Source organism: Hemitrygon akajei, chromosome 11 (assembly GCF_048418815.1).
Source record: "Hemitrygon akajei chromosome 11, sHemAka1.3, whole genome shotgun sequence".
NCBI classification, from domain to species: Eukaryota; Metazoa; Chordata; class Chondrichthyes; order Myliobatiformes; family Dasyatidae; genus Hemitrygon; species Hemitrygon akajei.
Window position 1 is genome coordinate 137,594,266 of NC_133134.1, and position 23,162 is coordinate 137,617,427.

A 23,162-nucleotide genomic window follows, 5' to 3' on the forward strand; every position below is an offset into this window, starting at 1 on the left:
TTGAGCAGAGATTGGTAACAATCATTATGGACTTAGCTTAAGGCAAAAGGTGGAGTCCTGTTGCTTATTTACACGTATTCATTGTTTTACTACTAATAAAAGTATAACAGAGACAGATTAAAATAAATGCAGCATTTTAGAAAACATGCTCAAAAATTATTAATATTAATCTTTTAAAAAGACAATTGAAAATAACAATTTCTAAATAGTATTGTTACTGCACCGCATATATGACATAAAAATCTGAACATTAAATTATAAGCTGTGGTGCATATTTATAAAAGATTAAGGAAAATAACACTCTTTACTCTCAGCAAGATTTTTGTTGCTGCATTAATGATGACAATTGTTTTACATCTGGCTTGCATTTGGTCGATTTAAGATCTATGCATGTAGCACTAGTTTATCAGTAAGTCTATTCCTATAATTAGACTTAAACATGTTCATCACTGAAAACAGTGACTCACATGAATATTCATAGTGATGCAAAGCTACACTAGCTAAATAATAATGCTAAAAGTATTTAGCACTATTATCACTGAATATCCAGTGTTCACTCACAAATGACAAAACAAAGCATATAAGTAAAACAAACCAATGCCAACTAGCCCAACCATTTACTATCAAAAAACACTAGGTCTGCGGGAATTCAAAATGTATCATCCAACATTGCAGCCATTTAGCTGGCACCAAGCCAGCACGATGCATATCCTGTAAGAAACTCTCACTGCTCTCAGGTTGCAAAAGAAATCATTCACTGCTTCATTTAGCAGTAACAATATCATTACGTGTGTTTATTGTGGATAGGGTTTAAAGAACTGAGGAACAGCATTGCAGCTACATGCCAACAATTTTTGTGCTTGCCACCTTGCACTTGCCAAAGGTTTGCCACCATCAATCTTTTACTTCTTAAAATTCTTATATAGCAGACTATAAATGCATATTTCCATCCAATTAATTATTCTGATTATTATGACCATATTGTCCTTAAAATCAGCCACATTGCACAATTCTGGCATACTTGAAGAAGGGTCTCGGCCAGAAATGTTGACAAATTACTCATTTCCATTGATGCTGTCTGACTTGCTGAGTTCCTCCAGCATTTTGCGTGTATATTCAAAACATGCAGTATTTCAGTAAAATGTCATAATTGCTTTTCACTTCTTCACCATTCTCTTCTCCTTTCACCAAAATTACTAAATTCTATCGCTGTCCTCATAAATTGCAATGGATCACCTGAGACCCAGACCTCAATGCCGAATTGCCCACAAAGATAGATAGATAGATGATCCAACACGACCAATTTCCAACCACTATTCCCACTGCACCAACATAGCTCATTCTTGAACTGATTGTCACCACAATCCCTCATTCACATCTATCCCTGATGTCCTACATCCCAGGTTGACCATCACAGTAAAGGCCTCTGATTTCTCTCTGCTATAGAAATCCTGGAAAAGGCCTCTTCCATCTAACTCTGACCGAAGCTGTAAAGACTGCTAATGTCTCTCATTGTTCACTGCAATTCCAGCCATCATAGTAAAGGCTCCCAGTGCATCCCCATCGCAAATCCATGGCTGCAATCACAATTATTACTGCACCAAGGCTCCTTCCTGATACTCTTGCCTGGCTCCACCCCTCTCTTCCCCATTCAATTACAGGGTCATCCCCAAAACAGACTACATGCAGGACATTTTTATTCACAAAAATGTGCAACTTGTGTTTACAAATGAGAGTTAATGAGCAAACTTAACAACTACCAACTGACACATACCTTTGGATGGATTAGATTTTCTAGATCGTGATTTCAGCATGTATTTCAATTTCATGATGCCAGATTTTTACTCAGTATTTGTTTTCAAACCGTAAGTTTAAATGTACACATTTATGATGGAAATACCTATAAGAACTTGTCATACTTAATTAATGCAGCTGTTCAATAGCTTTCTGTATTTGGCTACAGCCTTGTTCATTAATGTGGTTTAAGCAATTGTAAAGTTAACAAAAAATGGTTTAATATAATTTTATTAATTATTTTTCTATTTTCATTACCCTCCACTTTGTTTTTTTGACCTTGATAACAAGGTAGAATTGGCTAGCCAGTGGTGTTGTGGTATCTGCACTGGACTTCGAGGCAAGAGGTCCCAAGTTCAAATCCAGCCAGCTCCACGCATGCTTTCCTCCATGCAGGCTTAAGCATGGAGCTAGTAATTCAGCCTTGTAAAAAAACAGACAAAATGCTGAAGAAACAGCAAGGTTATCACCCGATGTGGCACACGGTGCAGAAAATGGGGTAAGAAAACAAGATAGGATCATGTCTTTTCATTGGTTAAATATAATGGTGTCCAGAAAGAATACTTCTGGATTTTATTGCACAAGTAAAAAATAATCATAATGCATTCATAGATGACTCAGGGGTAAGCAGTTATGAAACCCTGGCTTACAAGGTGTCTTTTGACGACACATTTGGAAACATGAGGTTGAAATTTAAAGACAGACAATATCCAAAAGGAGATTCCATAAACAATGATATGAAGTAACAATCTTCAGAAAAAAATGCACTGAACTCGAGGAATATTTTTCCAAAGCTTTGATGCTAAATCATTCTTAATACTGAATCAAATACAAAACAATAGTAACTCTGTAGTCCTCATTAAGAAATAATATCTGACTGAAACATCTTATACATAACTTTTCCCACATACATTAAATACACGAGCATCAAATCATTTACACCAAAAAGTTCTGGATTGCTAAGTTTAGCCAATTTTACTTAGGAAAGTAACGGAAATGTTGTATTCGTTTTCAATATTCATGGAAGCGAATAATATACTCCTGTATAAAATGCTTGGTAGACATGGACAAAGGCACTGAGATTGTATGTACTTCCCAAATGGAGCTGGATAAATGAAGATGTAATTGATATGTTTAAAATTATGAGAGGTTCTGATGTAGTGAGAAGATATGTTTCCACTGGCAACAAGGTCAATTATGATGGATCAAAGGGGAGCTGAGATTTCTTTAATGAACTAAGTGATATTGACTGGAAAACCACAATCAATACAGTTTGCTACATTTGCACGTTGGGCCAAATGATTTTGTGCTGCAAGATTTTATGATGTTGCAAGAAGACTAGTGGTCAAACTTAAATGGATAAATATGAAATGTCAAAATGTCAGAATGATTGAGGTTGTTTGGTCTATAAGACTTCCAAGGAAGTTGAAAACAGTCAAACTTACTTCTCAGCAATAATATTAATAAGAAATTAGGCTAATTTCACTTTGTTAAGTGAGAACTGAAACATCAAGAAACAGAACCCAACAAGGTTCTGGGGAACGATGGGAGTTCGGGGAGCTGGGTTAAGCACAATAGGCAGCAATTCAAACAGAGAGAGGAGAAATGGGCTAAAAATTCTATATCTGAATGCACGAAGTGTCAGAAATAAGGCGGATGAGCTTGAAGCCCAGGTGTGAATGGGTAACTATGATGTTGTTGGGATAACGGAGACATGGCTGCAGGGAGATCAGACCTAGGAAATGAATGTTCAAGGGTATACGTGCTATCGTAGGGACAGAAATGTGGGCAGAGGGGGTGGGGTGGCCCTGTTGGTGAGGAATGAGATTCAGTCCTTTGCAAGGGGGGAACATAGGGTCAGGAGAAGTAGAGTCTATGTGGATAGAATTGAGGAACAGTAAGGGCAAAAGGACCCAAATGGGTGTTGTCTACAGGCCACCAAACAGTAGCATGGATATTGGGTGCAAGTTGAATAGGGAGTTAACATTTGCATGTGGCAAAGATAATGTCGCAGTAGTTATGGGGGATTTCAACATGCAGGTGAACTGGGAGAATCAGGTTGGTGCTGGACCACAGGATAAGGAGTTTGTAGAGTGCCTACGGGATGCATTCTTGGAACAGCTTGTACGAGAGCCGACCAGGGAAAAGACTATTCTGGATTTAGTGTTATGTAATGAACAGGATTTGATAAGCAATCTTGCAGTAAGGGAGCCATTAGGAGGTAGTGATCATAATATGATAAGTTTTTATCTGCAATTTGAGAAGGATAAGGGCAGCTCGGAGGTGTCAGTATTGCAGTTAAACAGAGGAAACTATGGAGCCATGAGGGAGGAGCTGGCCAAAGTTGACTGGACCGATAGCCTAGCAGAAAAGACAGTGGAACAGCAATGGCAGGTATTCTTGGGAATAATGCACAAGGTGCAAAATCAGTTCATCCCCCCAGAGAAGGAAGAATTCAAAGGGGGGAAAGGGGCCACAGTGGTTGACAAAGGAAGTCAGAGATTGCATAGCATTAAAAAAAAAAAGGAAGTATGACAGAGCTAAGGTGAGTGGGAGGACAGATGATTGGGAAGTTTTTAAGGAACAACAGAACTTAACTAAAAAGACAATACGGGAAGAAAAAATGAGGTACAAACGCAAGCTAGCCAGGAATATAAAGGAAGATAGCAAAAGCTTTTTTAGGCATGTGAAGAGAAAGAAGATAGTTAAGAACAATGTTGGGCCCTTGAAGAATGAATTGGGTGAAATTGTTATGGGAAACAGAGAAATGGCAGAAGAATTTAATGAGTACTTTAGATCTGTTTTCACTAAGGAAGACACAAGCAATCTCTCAGATGTATGGATGGGCCAAGGACATAGGGTAACAGAGGAAATGAAACAGATTGACATTAGGAAGGAAACGGTGATGAGAAGACTGATGGGACTGAAGGCTGACAAATCCCCAGGTCCAGATGGTCTGCATCCTAGGGTACTAAAGGAGGTGGCCCTGGAAATTGCGGATGCATCGTTAATCATTTTCCAATGTTCCTTAGATTCAGGATCAGTTCCTGAGGATTGGAGAATGGCTAATGTTATCCCACTTTTTAAGAAAGGAGGGAGGGAGAAAACAGAGAACTATCGACCTGTCAGCCTGACATCGGTGGTGGGGAAGATGCTAGAGTCCATTATTAAGGATGAAATAGTGGCATTCAAGATAGCAGTGTTAGGATTGGGCCGAGCCAGCAAGGATTTACCAAGGGTAAATCATGCTTGACTAATCTGTTGGAGTTTTTCGAGGATGTAACCAGGAAGTTAGACGGGGGAGATCCAGTGGATGTAGTGTACCTCGATTTTCAGAAGGCATTTGATAAGGTCCCACATAGGAGATTGGTGGGTAAAATCAAAGCTCAGGGCATCGGGGGGAAGACATTGACATGGATAGAAAACTGGTTGGCAGACAGAAAGCAAAGGGTAACGGTGAATGGGTGTTTCTCGGAATGGCAGGTGGTGACTAGTGGGGTGGCACAGGGCTCGGTATTGGGACCACAGCTGTTTACAATTTACGTCAACGATTTGGATGAAGGCATTGAAAATAACATCAGCACATTTGCTGATGATACTAAGCTGGGTGGCAGTGTGACATGTGATGAGGATGTTAGGAGAATTCAGGGTGACTTGGATAGGCTGGGTGAGTGGGCAGATACTTGGCAGATGACGTTTAATGTGAATAAGTGTGAGGTTATCTACTTTGGGAGTAAGAACAGGAAGGCAGATTATTATCTGAACGGTGTAGAGTTAGGTAAGGGAGAAATACAAAGAGATCTAGGAGTCCTTGTTCATCAGTCACTGAAGGTGAATGAGCAAGTGCAGCAGGCAGTGAAGAAGGCTAATGGAATGTTGGCCTTTATTACAAAGGGAATTGAGTACAAGAGCAAGGAAATCCTCTTGCATTTGTACAGAGCCCTGGTGAGACCACACCTGGAGTATTGTGTACAGTTTTGATCTCCAGGGTTAAGGAAGGACATCCTGGCTGTAGAGGAAGTGCAGTGTAGATTCACGAGGTTAATTCCTGGGATGTCTGGACTGTCTTACGCAGAGAGGTTAGAGAGACTGGGCTTGTACACGCTGGAATTAAGGAGATTGAGAGGGGATCTGATTGAAACATATAAGATTATTAAGGGATTGGACAAGATAGAGGCAGGAAATATGTTCCAGATGCTGGGAGAGTCCAGTACCAGAGGGCATGGTTTGAGAATAGGGGGTAGGTCATTTAGGACAGAGTTAAGGAAAAACTTCTTCTCCCAGAGAGTTGTGGGGGTCTGGAATGCACTGCCTCGGAAGGTAGTGGAGGCCAATTCTCTGGATGCTTTCAAGAAGGAGCTAGATAGGTATCTTAAGGATAGTGGAATCAAGGGATTTGGGGACAAGGCAGGGACTGGGTATTGATAGTAGTTGATCAGCCATGATCTCAAAATGGCGGTGCAGGCTTGAAGGGCTGAATGGTCTACTTCTGCACCTATTGTCTATTGTCTAAGGTGACAAGAAGGAGACAGAGGAAGTAGTCATGGACTTTCCTTACAGGAAGTCTACAAGTAATGGTGTACTACAAGGATCAGTCCTGGAACCATTGCTGTTTGTCATAGATGGATGAGAATGTTGGTAGACTGATTAGTAAGTTTACTCCCGACTCAAAATTGCTGAAGTAGTAGGGTGGCAAAGAAGATTGTGAAAGGATAATAGGAGCATAGATCAGTGGGATGTTAGGCTGAGCAGTGGTAGACTGAAATTAATTTATACAATTGTGAGGTGATGCATTTTTGAACATCGCAAAATGATACACAGCGAATAGTAGTGATCAGAGGGACTTGCTTGTAGCTCTTTGAAAATCATGACATAGGTAGAAACAGCAGTGAAGAAGGTATTTGGTATTTTAAAAGCCAAAACATTAAGAATAAGAGATGGAATGTCATGTTGAAGCTGTATAAATTATTGGTCAGAAGGCAGCTGGAATATTGTGTATAGTTTTGGCCACCTCACTAAAGAAAGGATGTAGTAGCATTAGGAAACTGCAGAAGAGATTCGCTAGAATGCTGCATGAAATGGAGGGGTTACTTAGAGATTGGATAAGCTGAAGGGTGACCTTGCAGAGGCTTTTAAAATTAAGAAGGCCATAGTTGGCATAGATAGGCAGAATGTTTTTTCTAAGGTGATGGAATCTAAAACTAGAATCATTGGCTTCTGGTTAGGGAAGAAAATTAAAGGAAATTGGAGAGGCAAGATTTTCCACAATGACAGTGGTTGTTATGTGGAATGAGTTGCCAGGGGAGTGGCAGAGTCAGATACAATTACAATGCTTAAAGGGGATTTGGACAGGTACTTGGATAGGAAAGGAGTAGTGAGATACAGACCCAATGCAGAAAATTCAATTAGCAAAGATAGGTATCACAGTCAGCATAGACAAGCTGGGCCAAAGGGCCCATTTCTGTGCTTTACAACTCTATGATAGTATAAGAACAGAAGTCAAGAAAAATGCGGATGATAGTGGGGTTTTTCCAATACGTTTATTGAAATTGATGCAGTTTTCTCAATACTGTCACTGAAGGATAGCACAGAGAGTAATTGGAGGGCACCATAGCTAGATCCATGGAAACAATCACATTAATGATTTGGAAATAGGAAGAACAGGCATTGTTGTTGATTCTGGCTCTGATAGTAAAAAAAAACATTGTCATTATGGTCACACCAAGTCCTAACCTAGCGGAAAAGTCTTGTATGATAGATGTATTAAATACAGAATACAACTTGAGATTTATCCTCCCACGGGCAGCCATGTAACAAAGAAACACCATGGAACCTGTTCAAAGAAAAACTCCAACCACCGAATGCGCGAAAGTAAAACAAATTTCACAAATGACAAAATGGAAGTGAACAACACATAGAATATCAACATCAAACCAGGAGTATTGAGTTTGGTTCAGTTCAGTGCCGTGCTGATAGCCGACTGCAGAGACAGTTTTCACTGAAGCGCCCCAGTCCGTATTGATCGGCCTAATCAAACAGTTCAAAAAAAGCAAATAAAAAGAGTAATCAGAATCCAGAAACATGAAACTCAGTTCCCCAAAAGGGCTCCGCAGCCTCGAGCCTTGCCGATCAATCCTTGCAACACGGATCCCAAGATTCCTGCACTTTGTTTCAACAGAAGCTAGTGAGAGGGAGAGTAAGACCAGTTAAAAGATTGTCATTCATGACAATTTTTCATGTTACTGGAGAAGAGTTTGTTGAAGTCTACTCATAGGTTATGGACGTTGCCAACAGGGCTGTCAATTAATGCCTATTCTCGATTTATCTTAAAAATGTTATGAGGAGCTGCGTTCTTGATCCAATGCAAATATAGTAAAGTTACTCCCATGGTAGTACTTAATGAGTAGTTCTAATATGTAGACCCAGCAACGATGACAAGAGGAGGGGTTTGCTGTCTTGAGGCAAATTAGGTTGGATAAATCCCCAGGACCTGACAAGGTATTCCCTTGGACCCTGTGGGAGGCAAACACAGAAATTGCAGAGGACCTAACAGAGATATTTAAATTGTGTTTAATGATAGGTGGGGTACGGAGGATTGGAGGATAACTAATGTTGTTCCACTGTTTAAGAAAGACTTTAAAAATAAACCAGGAAATTATAGGTCAGTGAGCCTGACATCAGTAGTGGGAAAGTATTGGAATGTATTCTAAGGGACCGGATATATGAGTACTTCAATAGACATGGACTGATTACGGATAGTCAGCATGGCTTCATGTGTGGTAGGCCGTGTCTAACCAATCTTACAGAGTTTTTTGAGGAAGTTACCAGGAAAGTTAATGAAGGCAATGCACGTTGTCAACTTGGACTTTAGCAAGGCATTTGACAAGGTCCCAAATGGGAAGTTTTCAAGAAGTTTCAGTCGCTCGGCATTGAAGATAAGCTAGGAAATTGGATTATATATTGGCTTTATGGGAGAAGCCAGAGGGTGATAGTAGATGGATGCCTCTCTGACTAGAGGCCTGTAACTAGTGGAATGCTGCAGGGATCACCGCTTGGTCAGTTATTGTTTGTCACCTAACTTCAATGATCCTTAGAACATAGTAGAAGAGTGAGAGGAGATTTGAGGGAGGTATACCAAATTATAAGGGGTATAGATAGGGTAAACGCAAACAGGTTTTTTCCACTGAGGTTTGGTGGGACTACAACCAGAGGTTAAGAGTGAAAGGTGAAAATTTAAGGAAATCAGGAGGGGAAACTTCTTCACTCAGAGGGTCATGAGAATGTGGAATGAGCTGCCAGCACATCTGGCGCATGCAAACTCGAGCTCAGTGTTTAAGCAAAGTTTGGATAGGTACATGGATGGTAGGGGTATGCAGGGCTATGGTCCCAGTGAAGGTTAATGGGAGTAGGCAGGTCGATGTTTGACATGGACTAGATGAGCTGAAGGGCCTGTTTCTGTGTTGTACTTTTCTATGAATCTATAATATGGTTAACTTGATCAGAAAATTTGCAGATGACACCAAGGCTGGGGGTGTAGTAGACAGCGAGGAAAACTATCAGAGTTTGCAGCAGGATCTGGAACAGCTGGAAAACTGGGCTGAAAAATGATGTATGGAATTTAATGTAGACAAGTGTGAGGTGTTGCAATGAGGAGTGCTGTAGACCAAAACAATCTGGGAATACAGGTCCATAATTCATTGAAAGTGGTGTCACAGTTTGATAAGGTCATAAAGAAAGCTTTTGGCACATTGGGCTTCATAAATCAAAGTACTGAGTACGGGAGATTATTATGTTGAAGTTGTATAAGACATTGGTGAGATCTGATTTGGAGTATTGTGTGCAGTTTTGGTCAGTTACCTACAGGAAAGATGTAAACAAAGTTGAAAGAGTACAGAGAAAATTTACAAAGATGTTGTCAAGTTATAAGGAAAGATTGAGTAGATTTGGACTTTATTCCTTGGAACATGGAAGATTGAGGGGAGATTTGATAGATATACAAAATATGTGGAGTATAGATGGCATAAATGCAAGCAGGCTTTTTCTACTGAGGTTGTGTAGGACAGCAACTAGGGTTATGGGTTAAGGGTGAAAGGTGAAAAGTTTAAGGGGAACATGAGGGGAAACTTCTTCATTCTGAGGATGGTGAGAGTGTGGAATGAGCTGCTAGTGCAAGTGGTGTATGTGAGCTCGATTTGAACATTTAAGAGAAGTTTAGATAGGTTCATCGATGATAGGGGTATGAAAGGCTATGGTCCCAGTGCAGGTCAATATTTGACATGGACTAGATGACTGAAGGGCCTGTTTCTGCGCTGTACTTTTCTATGACTCTATAACTGTGATATTCTTGAAAATGATGTCCTTAAACTCTGTAGCAGATATCATGAACTATGCTGTCTGTCTTACATGCCTTGAGTAGCTGCTGCAGAAGAGGGTGCAGGAGATGAACAATTTTAAAGAAGATGGCATGTTGTTGAGGAAAAAGAAAGCAGGATTACTTTTGCAATTTAGGCGTGTTCGATTAAAGTAAATGCTTTTGGTGGATGAAATCAACGTATAATACAGATTGATCCGATCCGCACAGATCAGGAGGTGAATAATGTATCCTCACACGGCTGTGCTTGTCAGCTGTGTGTGGTTTGGTCATACGTTAACAAAGTTAATAAAACTATGAAGCGGAATTGCCAGAGAGTGAGAAAGTAGTGGTTATGACAGACATGGGCCAGATAAAAGAGGCGTTGAGAGTTTAATTGAACAATCAATTGCCACATAATCGTACGCAAGCTCAACAGGTGATTATTTCTTTAAACAGCCATACGTTTGCCAAAACTGGACAAATGAAGTTTGATGTGGGTGAAGAGAGATAGGAGAAAGCCAATAAGTGATAACTTTGTTAATTAATATATAAAATGTGTTTCCTCGACAGATTTAGAAGAAACGGGTTAACAAAACGTTGAAAATAAGTAACAGCCGAATGGTTCAATACTTGCCGTTGCGCGTTCCCTCGGCGCTCAGAGGTGAAAAGCGATGGGTGGCGGCCGGCTCCTCGGAGGGACGAAAGCCAAAGCCACGGCGGCCAGCGACACTTTCCAACGACAACTGCGCCTGCGGGTCGCCGTGTCACGTGACCGCCAGTGAACATGGCGGCACCTGAGGATTAGGAGGAATTGGTCCCCCACCGTTCCATCGGTGTTTCCATCGCCGGCACTGACGACCAGTAAATCATGCGCGAGGACAGCAAAACCAAAAACATGTTCTTGACTCGCGCGCTGGAAAAAATCCTAGCTGACAAAGACGTGAGGAAATCCCAGCAATCCCAGCTCCGCAAAGCCTGTGAGGTGGCTCTGGGTGAGTTTTCGGGTTTGCTGGCAAAGGAAATGGGGAGGGTGGGGAGGGAGAGTTCCTGCAGAATATTTGGTTTAACACGTATTCAGCTGATTCCTGATAATTCTGCCCCATCGTGTCAGTGGTATTAGCCAGAGTGACTCCAGGATAAATGTGGTTGGAGAATAAAGTGGGAAGGCCTCCTGTTCGCTTTCGAGAGTTCCTTTTTCACTTCCGCTGTTGAAACTGAGTAGGCACGGTGGTTCCGAGAGGCGTCAGATTTGAAGCGACAATTTACAACCTGCAGGCTTTAGCGAAATAGGACGATATATTATAGGCAATGGCAGTTAATCTAACATTGCTCTTTTTGTGAATGGAAGAGGCTGCTAAATCTCTATATGACGCCCCATTGGTGTTTGGTTTGTAACTTTGAATTCACACTGATTAGTATCATTTAAGCCCCCACCTGGCTTTCAAGATTTTATTTAATGTTTCATGGATGTGGATGTTTCTCAGTTTAACAATCATTTTTGATTTCTCATTGTTTCCAAAATGAGGAAGAAGTCAACCACGTTAGTACTTTTCAAGTCTCATAAACGGTAGCTGTCCTTCTTTAGAGGGTGTTAGAGAAGACAATAGGTTTTTATGACAATTTGGTAGTTTCATTGTTAATTTGTTAGCACCAATTTTATTAAATTACAAATTTTGAACTTCTCTAAGTTTTCTTGACTTGGTTATCTTTATTTTTGTGAAAAAAATTACGTAAAATCCAGGGCAATTGTTCTGGTAGTTTATTCCATGCAATTTTTTGAGAGTTTGCATTTTCTTGGGTTTTTGATGACTCTCAACTGATCTGTGATATAGATAAGATGTGAAGTAACTTCACTCCTGATGAAGGGTTTCGGCCCGAAACGTCGTCACTACCTCCTCCCATAGATGCTGTCTGGCCTGCTGAGTTCTACCAGCATTTTGTGTTTTTAGTGATTAGATTTGTTGTCACTAGCTTAGATGATGTGAAATTTGCAATAGCAAAACATTGCTGGAAAGGTGTAAAATTACAATAAATTACAAAATTAGTCCAGAAAAAAATGGAATATGTTCATGTACTGTTCAGAAATCTGATGAAAAACACATAGTCTTGTAAATGACTGAAGTGATGAAATTGTATTCAAAAAGGGAAAAAAATTGCAAATGCTGCAGATCAGAGAGATAAATAAAATGTTGGAAATGTGCAGCAGGTCAGGCAGCATCTGTGAAGAGAAATATTTCAAGATTGCCTTTCATCAAAAGTAGGAAAAGTTAGAAATCACTGATGTTTTGAGTTGCAGGAATTTAGAATAGTGAAGAGATCAAAAGGAATTCCAGTATTATTATGGATTCCAAGGGAGAAAGAATAACGCAAATTATGCAGAAAGTAGAATAGTGAAGACTCATTATTTGCGCCTCAGCAGCATTTCACTTGGATTTACTACAGCATTATCATTCTTCACCTTAATCCCTGCCATCAAGGACATCTTCAAAAGCTGGTGCCTCAAGAAAGAGGCATCCATTGTTAAGAACCTTCACCATCTAGGACAGGCCCTGTTGTTACGACTACCAGAGAGGATGGACAGGAGCCTCAAGATCCACATTCAATGATTTAGGAACAGCTTCTTCCACTCCTCCATCAGATATCTTGAGTGGTCCTTCAATCCATGGAAACTTCCATGTTATTCCTCTTGTACAACTTGTTTATTTTTGTAATGTATAGATTTCATATCTTTGTACTGCTACTGCAAAACAACTAATTTCACGTCTTATGTCAATTGTAATAAATCTGATTTTGAGGCCTTTTAACCTTCTATGGTTATGACTAAGTAATTTTTAATATCATGGTCTTAGTTTTGCTGTTTGTATCATTTGCACAATTAGTTACTTAAAACATTGCCCCTTGGTTTGAGTGGGAGTAATTTGATGCATTTGCACACCTATTGTTTACAACTTGTTGGTGAGTTTTAGTCATGCTGCTTTGATGTGATGCTTATGCTTATCCATACGTCCAGTTTCCTTTGAAGCACAATGTGTAATGCAAAAGCTCTTTGAAAGCTTTATTGGTCATATTCCTTCCCTTGTTTCAATGTTGGCATGCACTTCAGTTTTCACTCCTCCTTAGATTCACAAACAATGATATGATTCTTCTGTGAACAAGATGGGCTGTGTAGTTTCAGATTTTATTCACTAAATACAAACAACAATGTTCTGCTTTTTGCTGATGACCCCACCTTTATTACATGCCCACCAGCTTAATTTTATTACTTGCAAAAAATTGTTTCCCTTTCTCAAGTTCCAGTGATTTTTATGATCTAATTTTACTTGCACCTTTCTCTTAGTTTTACCTTTTCTCCCCCATGATTCTTCTGCTTGCCCTTCAATGATAAATCATTGTGATCATTGCATTTAACACCATTGAAAGTGCTTCATTGGCAATAATTTATCACATACCTCATTCATTCATTTGCTTGAATACAATTTGATTTCCTTGGTGTTAAAAAAACAGGGTATCTTCGACTTTGATGCATTAGGTAACTGAAAATCCACAACACTATGATGTACCTTTAACATAGGAAATAGCTGCTTATCTTCTACCTTACTGGTCTTTTTCAAAACCTTGTATACTTTAATGAAGTGCCACGTCATTGCTAGAGTCAATGTGGTGAATATTGATTTCATTACCAGCAAATCAAACTTCTTGTAGCATTACATATGGAGTCCAGAAATATGAGTTGTGCCATGGCTTTGTAAAATTTGTGAATGTGCCCCTATTCTTACTTTCTGTCCTTGTATCATACTAACCTTTTAGTATGCTACCTTCAAGCATCTGGTGCCAATATCATATAGCACCCACTCATTTCTCACCATTTTAAAAAAAAAAGTTTTCTTATCAACTCCGTTAAGATGTATAGCTTGTATTTTACATCAGATTCCACCTACCCCACAACTAGAATATTGGTATCATATTTGAACTGGCATTGTTAACTCATTAACCTGTATACTTATAACTCTCTTTTCATTGGATTTAGTGTCAGTTGTCAATAGTTGAGGTCCAGGATTTGAATTGGCACCCCATAAGCCACACAATGACAATCTGAGAATGGCACCTATAGATCTTCTGTGGTTTATTTGGTTTACTTTGTTCTTTGTCCATGATACGTTTTCCCAATTTAAGGGCCCTTATCTTATTTTTATAAAAAACACACACACACTCACAATACTGGAAAAACTCAGCAAGTCAGCAGCATCTATGGAAAGGAATAAACAGTCAATATTTCTGGCTGACGCCCTTCATCAGGGCCAGAATAAGGTATGCTGGAGTGGAAGGAGTACAAGCTGGCAGGTGAGGCCAGGTGAGGGGGAAGGTGAGTGGAGATGAAGTAAGAAGCTGGTAGGTATAAGCGGTAAAGGGCTGAAGAAGAATCTAATATGAGAAGACAGTAGTCCATGGAAGAAAGGAGGTGATAGGCAAGTAAGGAGAGAGAAGGGACAGACAGAAGGAGAGAGAATTTCCCCACTAATCTTCCTGGCACTTAACCCTGCAAGCATAACAAGTGCAACACCTGCCTTGACGACTCTTCCTTTACCTGTCGGAATCATCCGTTGTATTCATTGTCCTGTTGTGTCCTGTACATCGGTGAGACGTGGTGCATGTTTGGGAAGTGCTTTGCTAAGCACCTTTGCCCTGACAGCTGCAGAATCTCCCGGTGGTTACCCATTTCAACTTGACATGTCTATGGCCTTCTCTACTGCCACAATGAAGCCAAACTCAAGTTGGAGGAGCAACACATTATATTCTGTCTGGTAGCCTGCAACCTGATAGCATGAACACTTCTTTAACTTCTGATATTTACCTCCCTTCTCTCCTTCTCTCTTTTTCCATTCCCCATTCTGGTTTTCACCTCACTCCTTCTCTTCTCCTCGCCCACCTCTGGTGCCCTGCCTCCTTCCCTTTCTTTCAAGGTCCACTGTCCTCTCTGATTAATTTCTACCTTTTTTGGCTCTTTACCTCTTCCACCTTTCACCATCAGCTTCTTACATTCTCATCCTCCCTTCACTTGCCCACCTTCCACCTTTCCTAGTCTCACCTATCACCTGCCAATCTGTGCTTCTTCTACTCTGCCAACCAATTTATTTTGGCTTTTGCCCCCTTCCTTTCCAGACCTGATGAAGGGTCTTGGCTTGAAATGTCAACTGTTTATACTTTACCTCCATAGATGTTGCCTGATCTGAGTTCCTCCTGCATTTTGTGCACATTGCTTAAGATTTCCAGAATGGTCTTTTGTGGGGTCACGCCTTTTGGAAATCCATTATTTGCCCCTTGCAGATTCAACTGACAAAAATATGATGTTTGTGTTATTTTAGGTTTTATGTGTTATTTAGTATGATTTGGTAGGTTATTTTTTAGGTCTGGGAATGCTTAAAACTGTTCCCATATAAATTAATGGTAATTGCTTCTTCACTTTATGACATTTCGGCTTACAAACAGTTTCATAGGAACGCTCTACCTTCGGATAGTGGGCGAAACGTGTATCTGTTTTCCAGACTTCTGATGATGATCTATGTCATGTTAACTGAATAACTTGGTTCACTTCTGTTTCTGTTACATTTCTTGCATTTTCTGCAGTTTAGACCTTGAGAGTAAAACATGCTTAATTTTGTTTGTTGTTATCTGTATTTAAGTTTAATGTATTCCTTTTTAATCTAATTATAGATTTTATTGTAATTTTAAAACATTTAATTTTGCAATTTTTTGTGGTCCACTTCCCTTTGGTCATTATAACTGTTTCATTATTTTTTTCCCAATCGGTAGGTTGTTATTCTTGCCAATGTAATAAGCTTTAAATCTATTACAGTTCTTATTTAGGCACATTTTTATATCTTTTGTGGAGTTTCCTCAATGGAATTTAAACAAAATCTGTGAACATTTTGTTACCGAATGGTAAATTTTTAAAATTTGTTTCCCAATCTGAACCAATGTACCACTTGTGCTTGTGTAACTAGCATTAAATTCAGTACTTATTGATTTATATATCCCTCAAACAGCATAGAAAAGTTAATCATATTTAATCACTTCTTGTGAGAAGTCAGTTAATTCTTTCATTATGTGATCAAAGATCTAAGAATATTGCATCAATGGTTCCTTGACATGTTGCTCCAGAAAACATTTTGAACTTCTAACTGAAGTTCATGATGCCAATTTCTCCTGCCCTGTTTTGATAAAGGTTGAAGTCATCTGGAATTATGATCTCCTCCACTAGTGGTACAGTACTGATAAACAAGTGCTATTTTGTCAACTTTTGGTTACCACCCCCATAATGATTCTAGTTGCCTTTTGATTTGAGTCATTCGTTATTACTACCCTTGCAACAAACTTGAAGTGTACCCCCACCACATACTCTATGTTTTTCCATTCTGAAAGTCAGGTATGCTTCCTATTCCTAGTTTGATCTGATTGTGACTGTATCCCTTCATAGCTATTAATTCAAATTAATTTATCCCTATTTGCCTCATCTGTTGATCATTATGCCATAACCATTTGTGCATTCTGGTTAATTTGTTTTTTAATTTTTTTTTTCTCTCTGTCTCTCCCACTTCAATTGATATTGATTACTGAATTTCTATTACTTTGTCCACGGTACTCCTTCCAGCCTCTGCTTATTTTCCAAACTTGTACTTTACTCCCTGGTCCTTTGCTTTCTCTTTAAATCTAGAATCACCCTTGCTTCCATCCCACTTCCTTAATAATTTAAAACCCCTCTAGTGTCTCAAATATCAAATTGTCCAGTATGCACTTGTTTGCTGTTATGAAACTCTGTTTGCGAAGTATTTTCTGTGAAGACATTTCCTAAATAAAGAATGTATTGTACTTAGTTATTTCCTATTAAATTTTATAAGTTATTCCCTGCCTTTTTAGGACCTTGTCCTGCTTGGTGGCGCAATAATATTAGCGCCGTACTCCGGAGCAAAGGTTCCCGAGTTCAAATCCAAGTTGGGTTGAGCGTTGAGATAGCAACTCAGCCTCATAAAAACAAGAATAGCTTGCTACGGAAACACCGTCATGACAGTGCCCCGATAACTCCACTGTCAAGTTAAAGGCTATTCTTCTTCTTAGGACCTGGATTCATTTGAGTTACTCTTTTTTTATATATATATATTTCCTCTTCCACCTTCATAAACTTGTATCACCTCATTTGGACATGGTTTGCTGGTTTTTAAGATTTACCCAACCCAACCTTTCCTTATGGAATCTCATTTGATTTTCAGTTTCTTGCAGTGCTAGATTCAGATTCAGTTTATTGTCATTTAGAAACGACAAATGTTAATGCAGTTAAAAAATGAGACAACTTTCCTCCAGAATAATATCACAAAAGCACATGACAAAACAGACTACACCAGAAAATCTACATAACGTTTGGCAATCCCCAATCCAGAGTCTGGAGAGGCTGCTGCGTATTAATATCGCACTATCATCTTAGCGCGTTCCTTGGAAAGGAGCTCCAATCCCACCAGACAAAGCAAGACCAAAAACTAAAGCTACAAGACCTGCACAAAACCACATAGTTACAACAGTGCAAACAATAGCATAATTGATAAAAAACAGAGCATGGGCACAGTAAAAATAGTCCAAAGATGTTAAAAGACTTTAAGTTCAAAAGAAACCACCACACAGTTTCCACAAGTCCTCAGGGTCCCGATAGACTCGTCATCCCACGCAGGCGGCAGAAGGGAATACCCCCACTATGGACTTGCACGGTGCTGACCGACTCAGTCTCGCAGACGCAGCACACACCGAAAGCGATCTGACCGCAGCAGACTCCGAGTCTGTCGAACCTCTGAGCCTCCGACCATCCCCTCTGGCACAGCTTCTCCGAGCACCATCCTCTGCCGAGCGCATTAAGATGCCCCTGCCAACGGCCATCGGCAACGCAACCCCAAGGACTGGGGGCCTGTTCTTCCCAGCAGAGACCCGGACCTCACAGCAGCAGCAATGAAGAAGGTCTTCCTGGAGATTTCCAGATGTTCCTCTGTGCTCCCACGTCCGTTTTTCATCCGATTATGATTGCACACGGCACCCCGCTTCACAAATAACAGATAATCAGCCATCTTGGATGATGTATCACTTGGGATTTATGTTTGACAATGAGGACATATTTCTTGAACTATTTGCTATTGTTTATCATTGGAATTTAGCATAATCAATTTTATAGTTCATACTGATACAATGAATTCAAACCTGGTATTTTTAACAAGATTTGTTGCTCCAGAATTTATTATTATAATATGGTAAATGTTGATATTTTGCATCAGGTGACCTCTTAACACAAAATTGTGCAAGTTAACTTTAGCTAATGACATGATGAAATTGAAATTAAATTGTTAGTTATTTTAAGAGCAAACACGAGAAAATCTGCAGATGCTGGAACCTCCAACGGGATCCCACTACCCAGCACATCTTTCCCTCCTCCCTCTTTCTGCTTTCCGCAGGGATCTCTCCCTACGGGTCTCCCTTGTCCACTTGTTCCCCCCCCCCCCCCCCATCCCTTCCCACCGATCTCCCTAATGGCACTTATCCTTGTAAATGGAAAAAGTGCTACACCTGCCCTTACACTTCCTCCCTCACCACCATTCAGGGCCCCAGACAGTCCTTCCAGGTGAGGCAACACTTCACCTGTGAGTCGGCTGGTGTGGTATACTGCGTCCGGTGCTCCCGGTGTGGCCTTTTATATATTGGTGAGACCCGACGCAGACTGGGAGACCGTTTCGCTGAACACCTATGCTCGGTCCGCCAGAAAAAGCAGGATCTCCAAGTGGCCACACATTTTAATTCCACATCCCATTCCCATTCTGATATGTCTATCCATGGCCTCCTCTACTGTCAAGATGAAACCACACTCAGGTTGGAGGAACAACACCTTATATACCGGCTGGGTAGCCTCCAACCTGATGGCATGAACATTGACTTCTCTAACTTCCGTTAATGCCCCTCCTCCCCTTCTTACCCCATCCTTGACAATATTTAGTTGTTTGTTTTTGTCTCTCTCTGCCCATCACTCTGCCTGTTCTCCATCTCCCTCTGGTGCTCCCCCCTCCTTTCTTTCTCCCAAGGCCTCCCGTCCCATGATCCCAAGCTCTGTATCACTTTCGCCAATCACCTTTCCAGCTCTTAGCTTCATCCCACCCCCTCCGGTCTTCTCCTATCATTTTGCATTTCCCCCTCCCCCCACTACTTTCAAATCTCTTAGTATCTTTCCTTTCAGTTAGTCTTGATGAAGGGTCTGGGCCTGAAACGTCGACAGTGCTTCTCCCTATAGATGCTGCCTGGCCTGCTGTGTTCCACCAGCATTTTGTGTGTGTTAGTTATTTTAGTTATTTATTTCTGTGTGGAATTGATTTGAATTTATTTGAAGTTTGTTCTCCAAATTACTCTGGGCAATTTAATTTAGGTGGTGTGCTGAAGACTGAAGTCCTTCATGATACATGTTGTAAGCTGTATATAATTCATGATGAATACTTTTCAGCAGTGTAGCTTTTGTTGGGATGCCTGCAAGCATTCTTGCTCAGTGTTCTTGGTTCTTGCTTTCTCTGCTCCTTCACTAATTTGGCTTCATGTAGTTCTGAGTTAAAAATCATTCTTCACTACTGGAATAATGAAGATTAGTTTTGTCACGTATACATCGAAACAGTGAACTACTTTGACCAATGCTGGGGGCAGCCGACAAGTATTGCCATTCTTCTGGTGCTAACATACTAACCTGAACTTGTACATCTTTTGGAATATGGGAGGAACCGAAGCACCTGGAGGAAACACATGCGACATTGGGGAGAATGTACAAACTCCTTACAGACAGCAGCAGGAATTGAACCTTGATCTTCCAGTCACTGGTGCTGTATAATGCTACACTAACTGCTATGCAACTGTGCCGTCATCTTTTGTTTGCTTTCAACTTTGAATTAGAAGGAAAGGGGCTTAGAGGGTAGAAAGTATATGAGGGTGAGTTATCTGACATGAGGGAAAGACTTAAGGAAGGTTGTTGGGACAGGAGAGAGCAGGGGTCACCAACCTTTTTTGCACCGCGGGCAGGTTTAATATTGAAAATATTCTTGCGGATCGGTGGATTGGGGTGTTAAACATGACCAGAATACAGCGATACTTGAAGGGGGTTCCTTATGTCCATTCTATTCCACAATTTAGTTTCCGTGGCTATCAGCACTAGCTTCTGTCCCACTTGCTCACGTTTTTTCCGCTCAAAAAACTCAACGGGTTTGCCTTTAAGTGCAGGGTGCTTGGACCCAAGGTGCCGAAGCAGTTTTGAGGGCTTCATTGCCTCATTGGACAGCCTCCGGGCCTGACTCTAGCCTCCCGCCCGCCAGATGCCTTGGCCAGGTGTGGCTGATCTTGGGTGGGGTTGAGAGGACAAGGTAAGGGCTGGAGGTCCCCGTGCCGAGGCCGTAGTGGTCGCAGTCCGGAGAGAGCGACCGACCGAGCGAGGAGTGTGACAGGGCACGTGCCCACCCCCCCTTGTAGTAGGTAGGATCTATCGGCCGACAAAGGTTTGGCTGGAGGGATGACTTTCAGTAGATCGCAGCGAGGTAGTTGCTCTGCTACTTATGAAACCCTAAGCCCGAATTAGGTCATCTGCGAAAATTTTAGCACCAGGTTCCCCACGAACATTCAGTGTGCTAAACAGGTTTAGAGGCGGTGCCCATCTGTCCGCGCTCCAGGCCAGTAGCAACGGCACTTCTTGCCGGTTGTGTGAGGCGGCCGGATGCCCAAGACCGACCAGTGATCCCTGGCGCAAAGGTATCACTGTGTTTAGGTGACTGATTACCTCGCGTGCGTTCAGGTTCAGCAGTGGGCGTGACAGGGAATGAGGAAAGGTGCAGCTGACTCGTATCGTTTCATATCGACAAATCCTATCGTTCCCTCGTGGCCCGGTTGCACATGCTTGGTCCAGGTCTTTGCTCTGTCAAGATCATGTGATTACTAGCTACAGAGCCCCACATTAATGTCATTCATTCAGGAATCTTCCTCTGCTTGGAATAACAGTGGAAGCATTTTAACTTTCCCAATTATTTGCCTAAGAAGAAGGCAAACCCTGATAATTTTGTTTTTTCTCTTATATCTGTCCTTTAAAGGTCAAGTATTCCAGAATATTTTTCAAACTTTGGTAACCGGGCCAAGTGTTCTACCTCTCTGTTCCATTAGTGCATTATGGAATTTTTATTAAGTGTCTCAATATTACTATCTGTTTATCATTTTTGAGATTACTTCATTATTTTGACTTTGATTTTTACTTTTTAAACTTTTATTTTTCCCTTGATGGCGAAGTGCTTTGGATGCAGCAGCGTCTACGGGGTGTGATTATTTTTTTTTAAAACCTCTTTTTTACAATCACAAGGCACTGGTGGACATTAAGAACTTCAAGAACCAAGTCTACCCCATCATTAAGTTGCTTGTTGGTGGAGGAGATGGGATCTGGGTGTGGACCATATTGCTGCCTGCTACAGAGAGGTTTTGAAGTAGGTGTGCAAAGCTGCTGTACAGTGAGTGATTGTCTTAGTAGTTTTTCTTGTGATTGCAAGTCCATATTCAACATTGGTGATATGCTGCAATGGTTTCTTGGTGATGCTGACAGCTGAGGAGCTGCTTGGCCTTAGGCTTGTTCTCATCGACAGCATCAATGGACTAGGGATTTGGGCTTTGTTGTTATTATGTATGACTGTATGTTTACTGCTCTCTTCTGTGCTTTGTGCTGTGTATGACTGTTGGCACTGTGTTTTGCACCTTGGGCCCAGAGGAATGCTGTTTCATATGGCTGTATTCATTTATGGTTGAATGACAACTGAACTTGAACACTGCCAACAATATCACCTCCTTCATGCACTTATACACATGACAGTTTGAGTGTGATTTCTTATCAGCAGTCTATCCTGTCGTGATTTGTTCAAATAAAGGTACAACATGTATTAATGTATTGTTGCTCTAAAGAGCGTGTAGCGTGTGGCTAAGTGGTTAAGGCTTTGAACTAGCAATCTGAAGGTCGTGAGTTCGAGCACCAGCTGAGGCAGCGTGTTGTGTCCTTGAGCAAGGCACTTAACCACACATTGTTCCAGTCCACCCAGCTGAAAACGGGTACAGGTTTCCCCCGCCATCCAAAGGTAGAGCGTTCCAATGAAAAGGTTCGTAAGCCGGAATGTCATAAAGTGAAGAAGCAATTACCATTTATTTATATAGGAAAAGTTTGTGAGTGTTCGCAGACCCAAAAAATAACGTACCAAATCATACCAAGTAACACATAAAACCTAAAATAACAGTAACATACAGTAAAAGCAGGAATGATATGATAAATACACAGCCTATATAAAGTAGAAATACTTTTCTGCCATCATTGCAGCACTGTCCACCATAGCGAAAAGCACTCTCAGCGCAAGTGCTCTCGGCAGAAGCACTCTTTCCAGTAACCTTTAAGTTATGAAGCTGCCAAATCAAACCAAATAACAAGTCGTACCAAATAACACATTAAAACGCACAGCACATATAAAGTAGAAATAATGGACGTACAGTGTAGTTTCACTTACCAGAATCTGGAAGACAGTGAGCACACTGATGATGGTGTGTTAGGCTGAGTCGTCAGAGGTTGGGATGTTGGGAGACTGGGGTGTCATCTCATCGTCATCTGTTTCCATCAGGGCAGGCAGGTCACCTTCTTATATGTCTTGTCTGCCTCGAAGTTGAAGGTTGAGGTTTGTCATCTGCTGTGGCTGATGTGGAAGGCTTGAAAAACGACAGTATGCTTGACTGCTTAGCCTCGTGCATTTTTCTGTCACACAGTTCTTTGTAAGCACTCAGACCATCCTGCAAGTATGTCCTAAACCTACGTACCCTTTCAAAATTAAAGTCATACTTTTCTGCAATCCTTGCAGCGTTATCAGTTGCAGCGAAAATGTCACGCAGTTGCCTCATGTTCAGTTCCTGGATGACTTCACTTTTGGTCCGTCGCTACTGCGTTCCG

The 23,162-nt window shown here is 41.0% G+C and overlaps 1 protein-coding gene and 1 long non-coding RNA gene across 2 annotated transcripts in view; one reads left to right on the top strand and one right to left on the bottom strand.

The window, feature by feature from the left end:
* Positions 1–2,319: 2,319 nt before the first annotated feature.
* Positions 2,320–10,953, bottom strand: LOC140736051 (uncharacterized). Its single transcript, XR_012100874.1, has 2 exons — positions 10,782–10,953; positions 2,320–8,307 (listed from the first exon to the last, which is right to left on the bottom strand). It is a non-coding gene; the product is annotated as an uncharacterized lncRNA (long non-coding RNA).
* LOC140736050 (brefeldin A-inhibited guanine nucleotide-exchange protein 2-like) overlaps positions 10,895–23,162 on the top strand; it is a 143,638-nt gene continuing 131,370 nt past the window's right edge. The window contains exon 1 of the mRNA XM_073061761.1: positions 10,895–11,139. Within this exon, the coding sequence (XP_072917862.1) occupies positions 11,016–11,139 (124 nt within the window). The 5' untranslated portion in view covers positions 10,895–11,015. The remainder of the gene's footprint in view (positions 11,140–23,162) is intronic.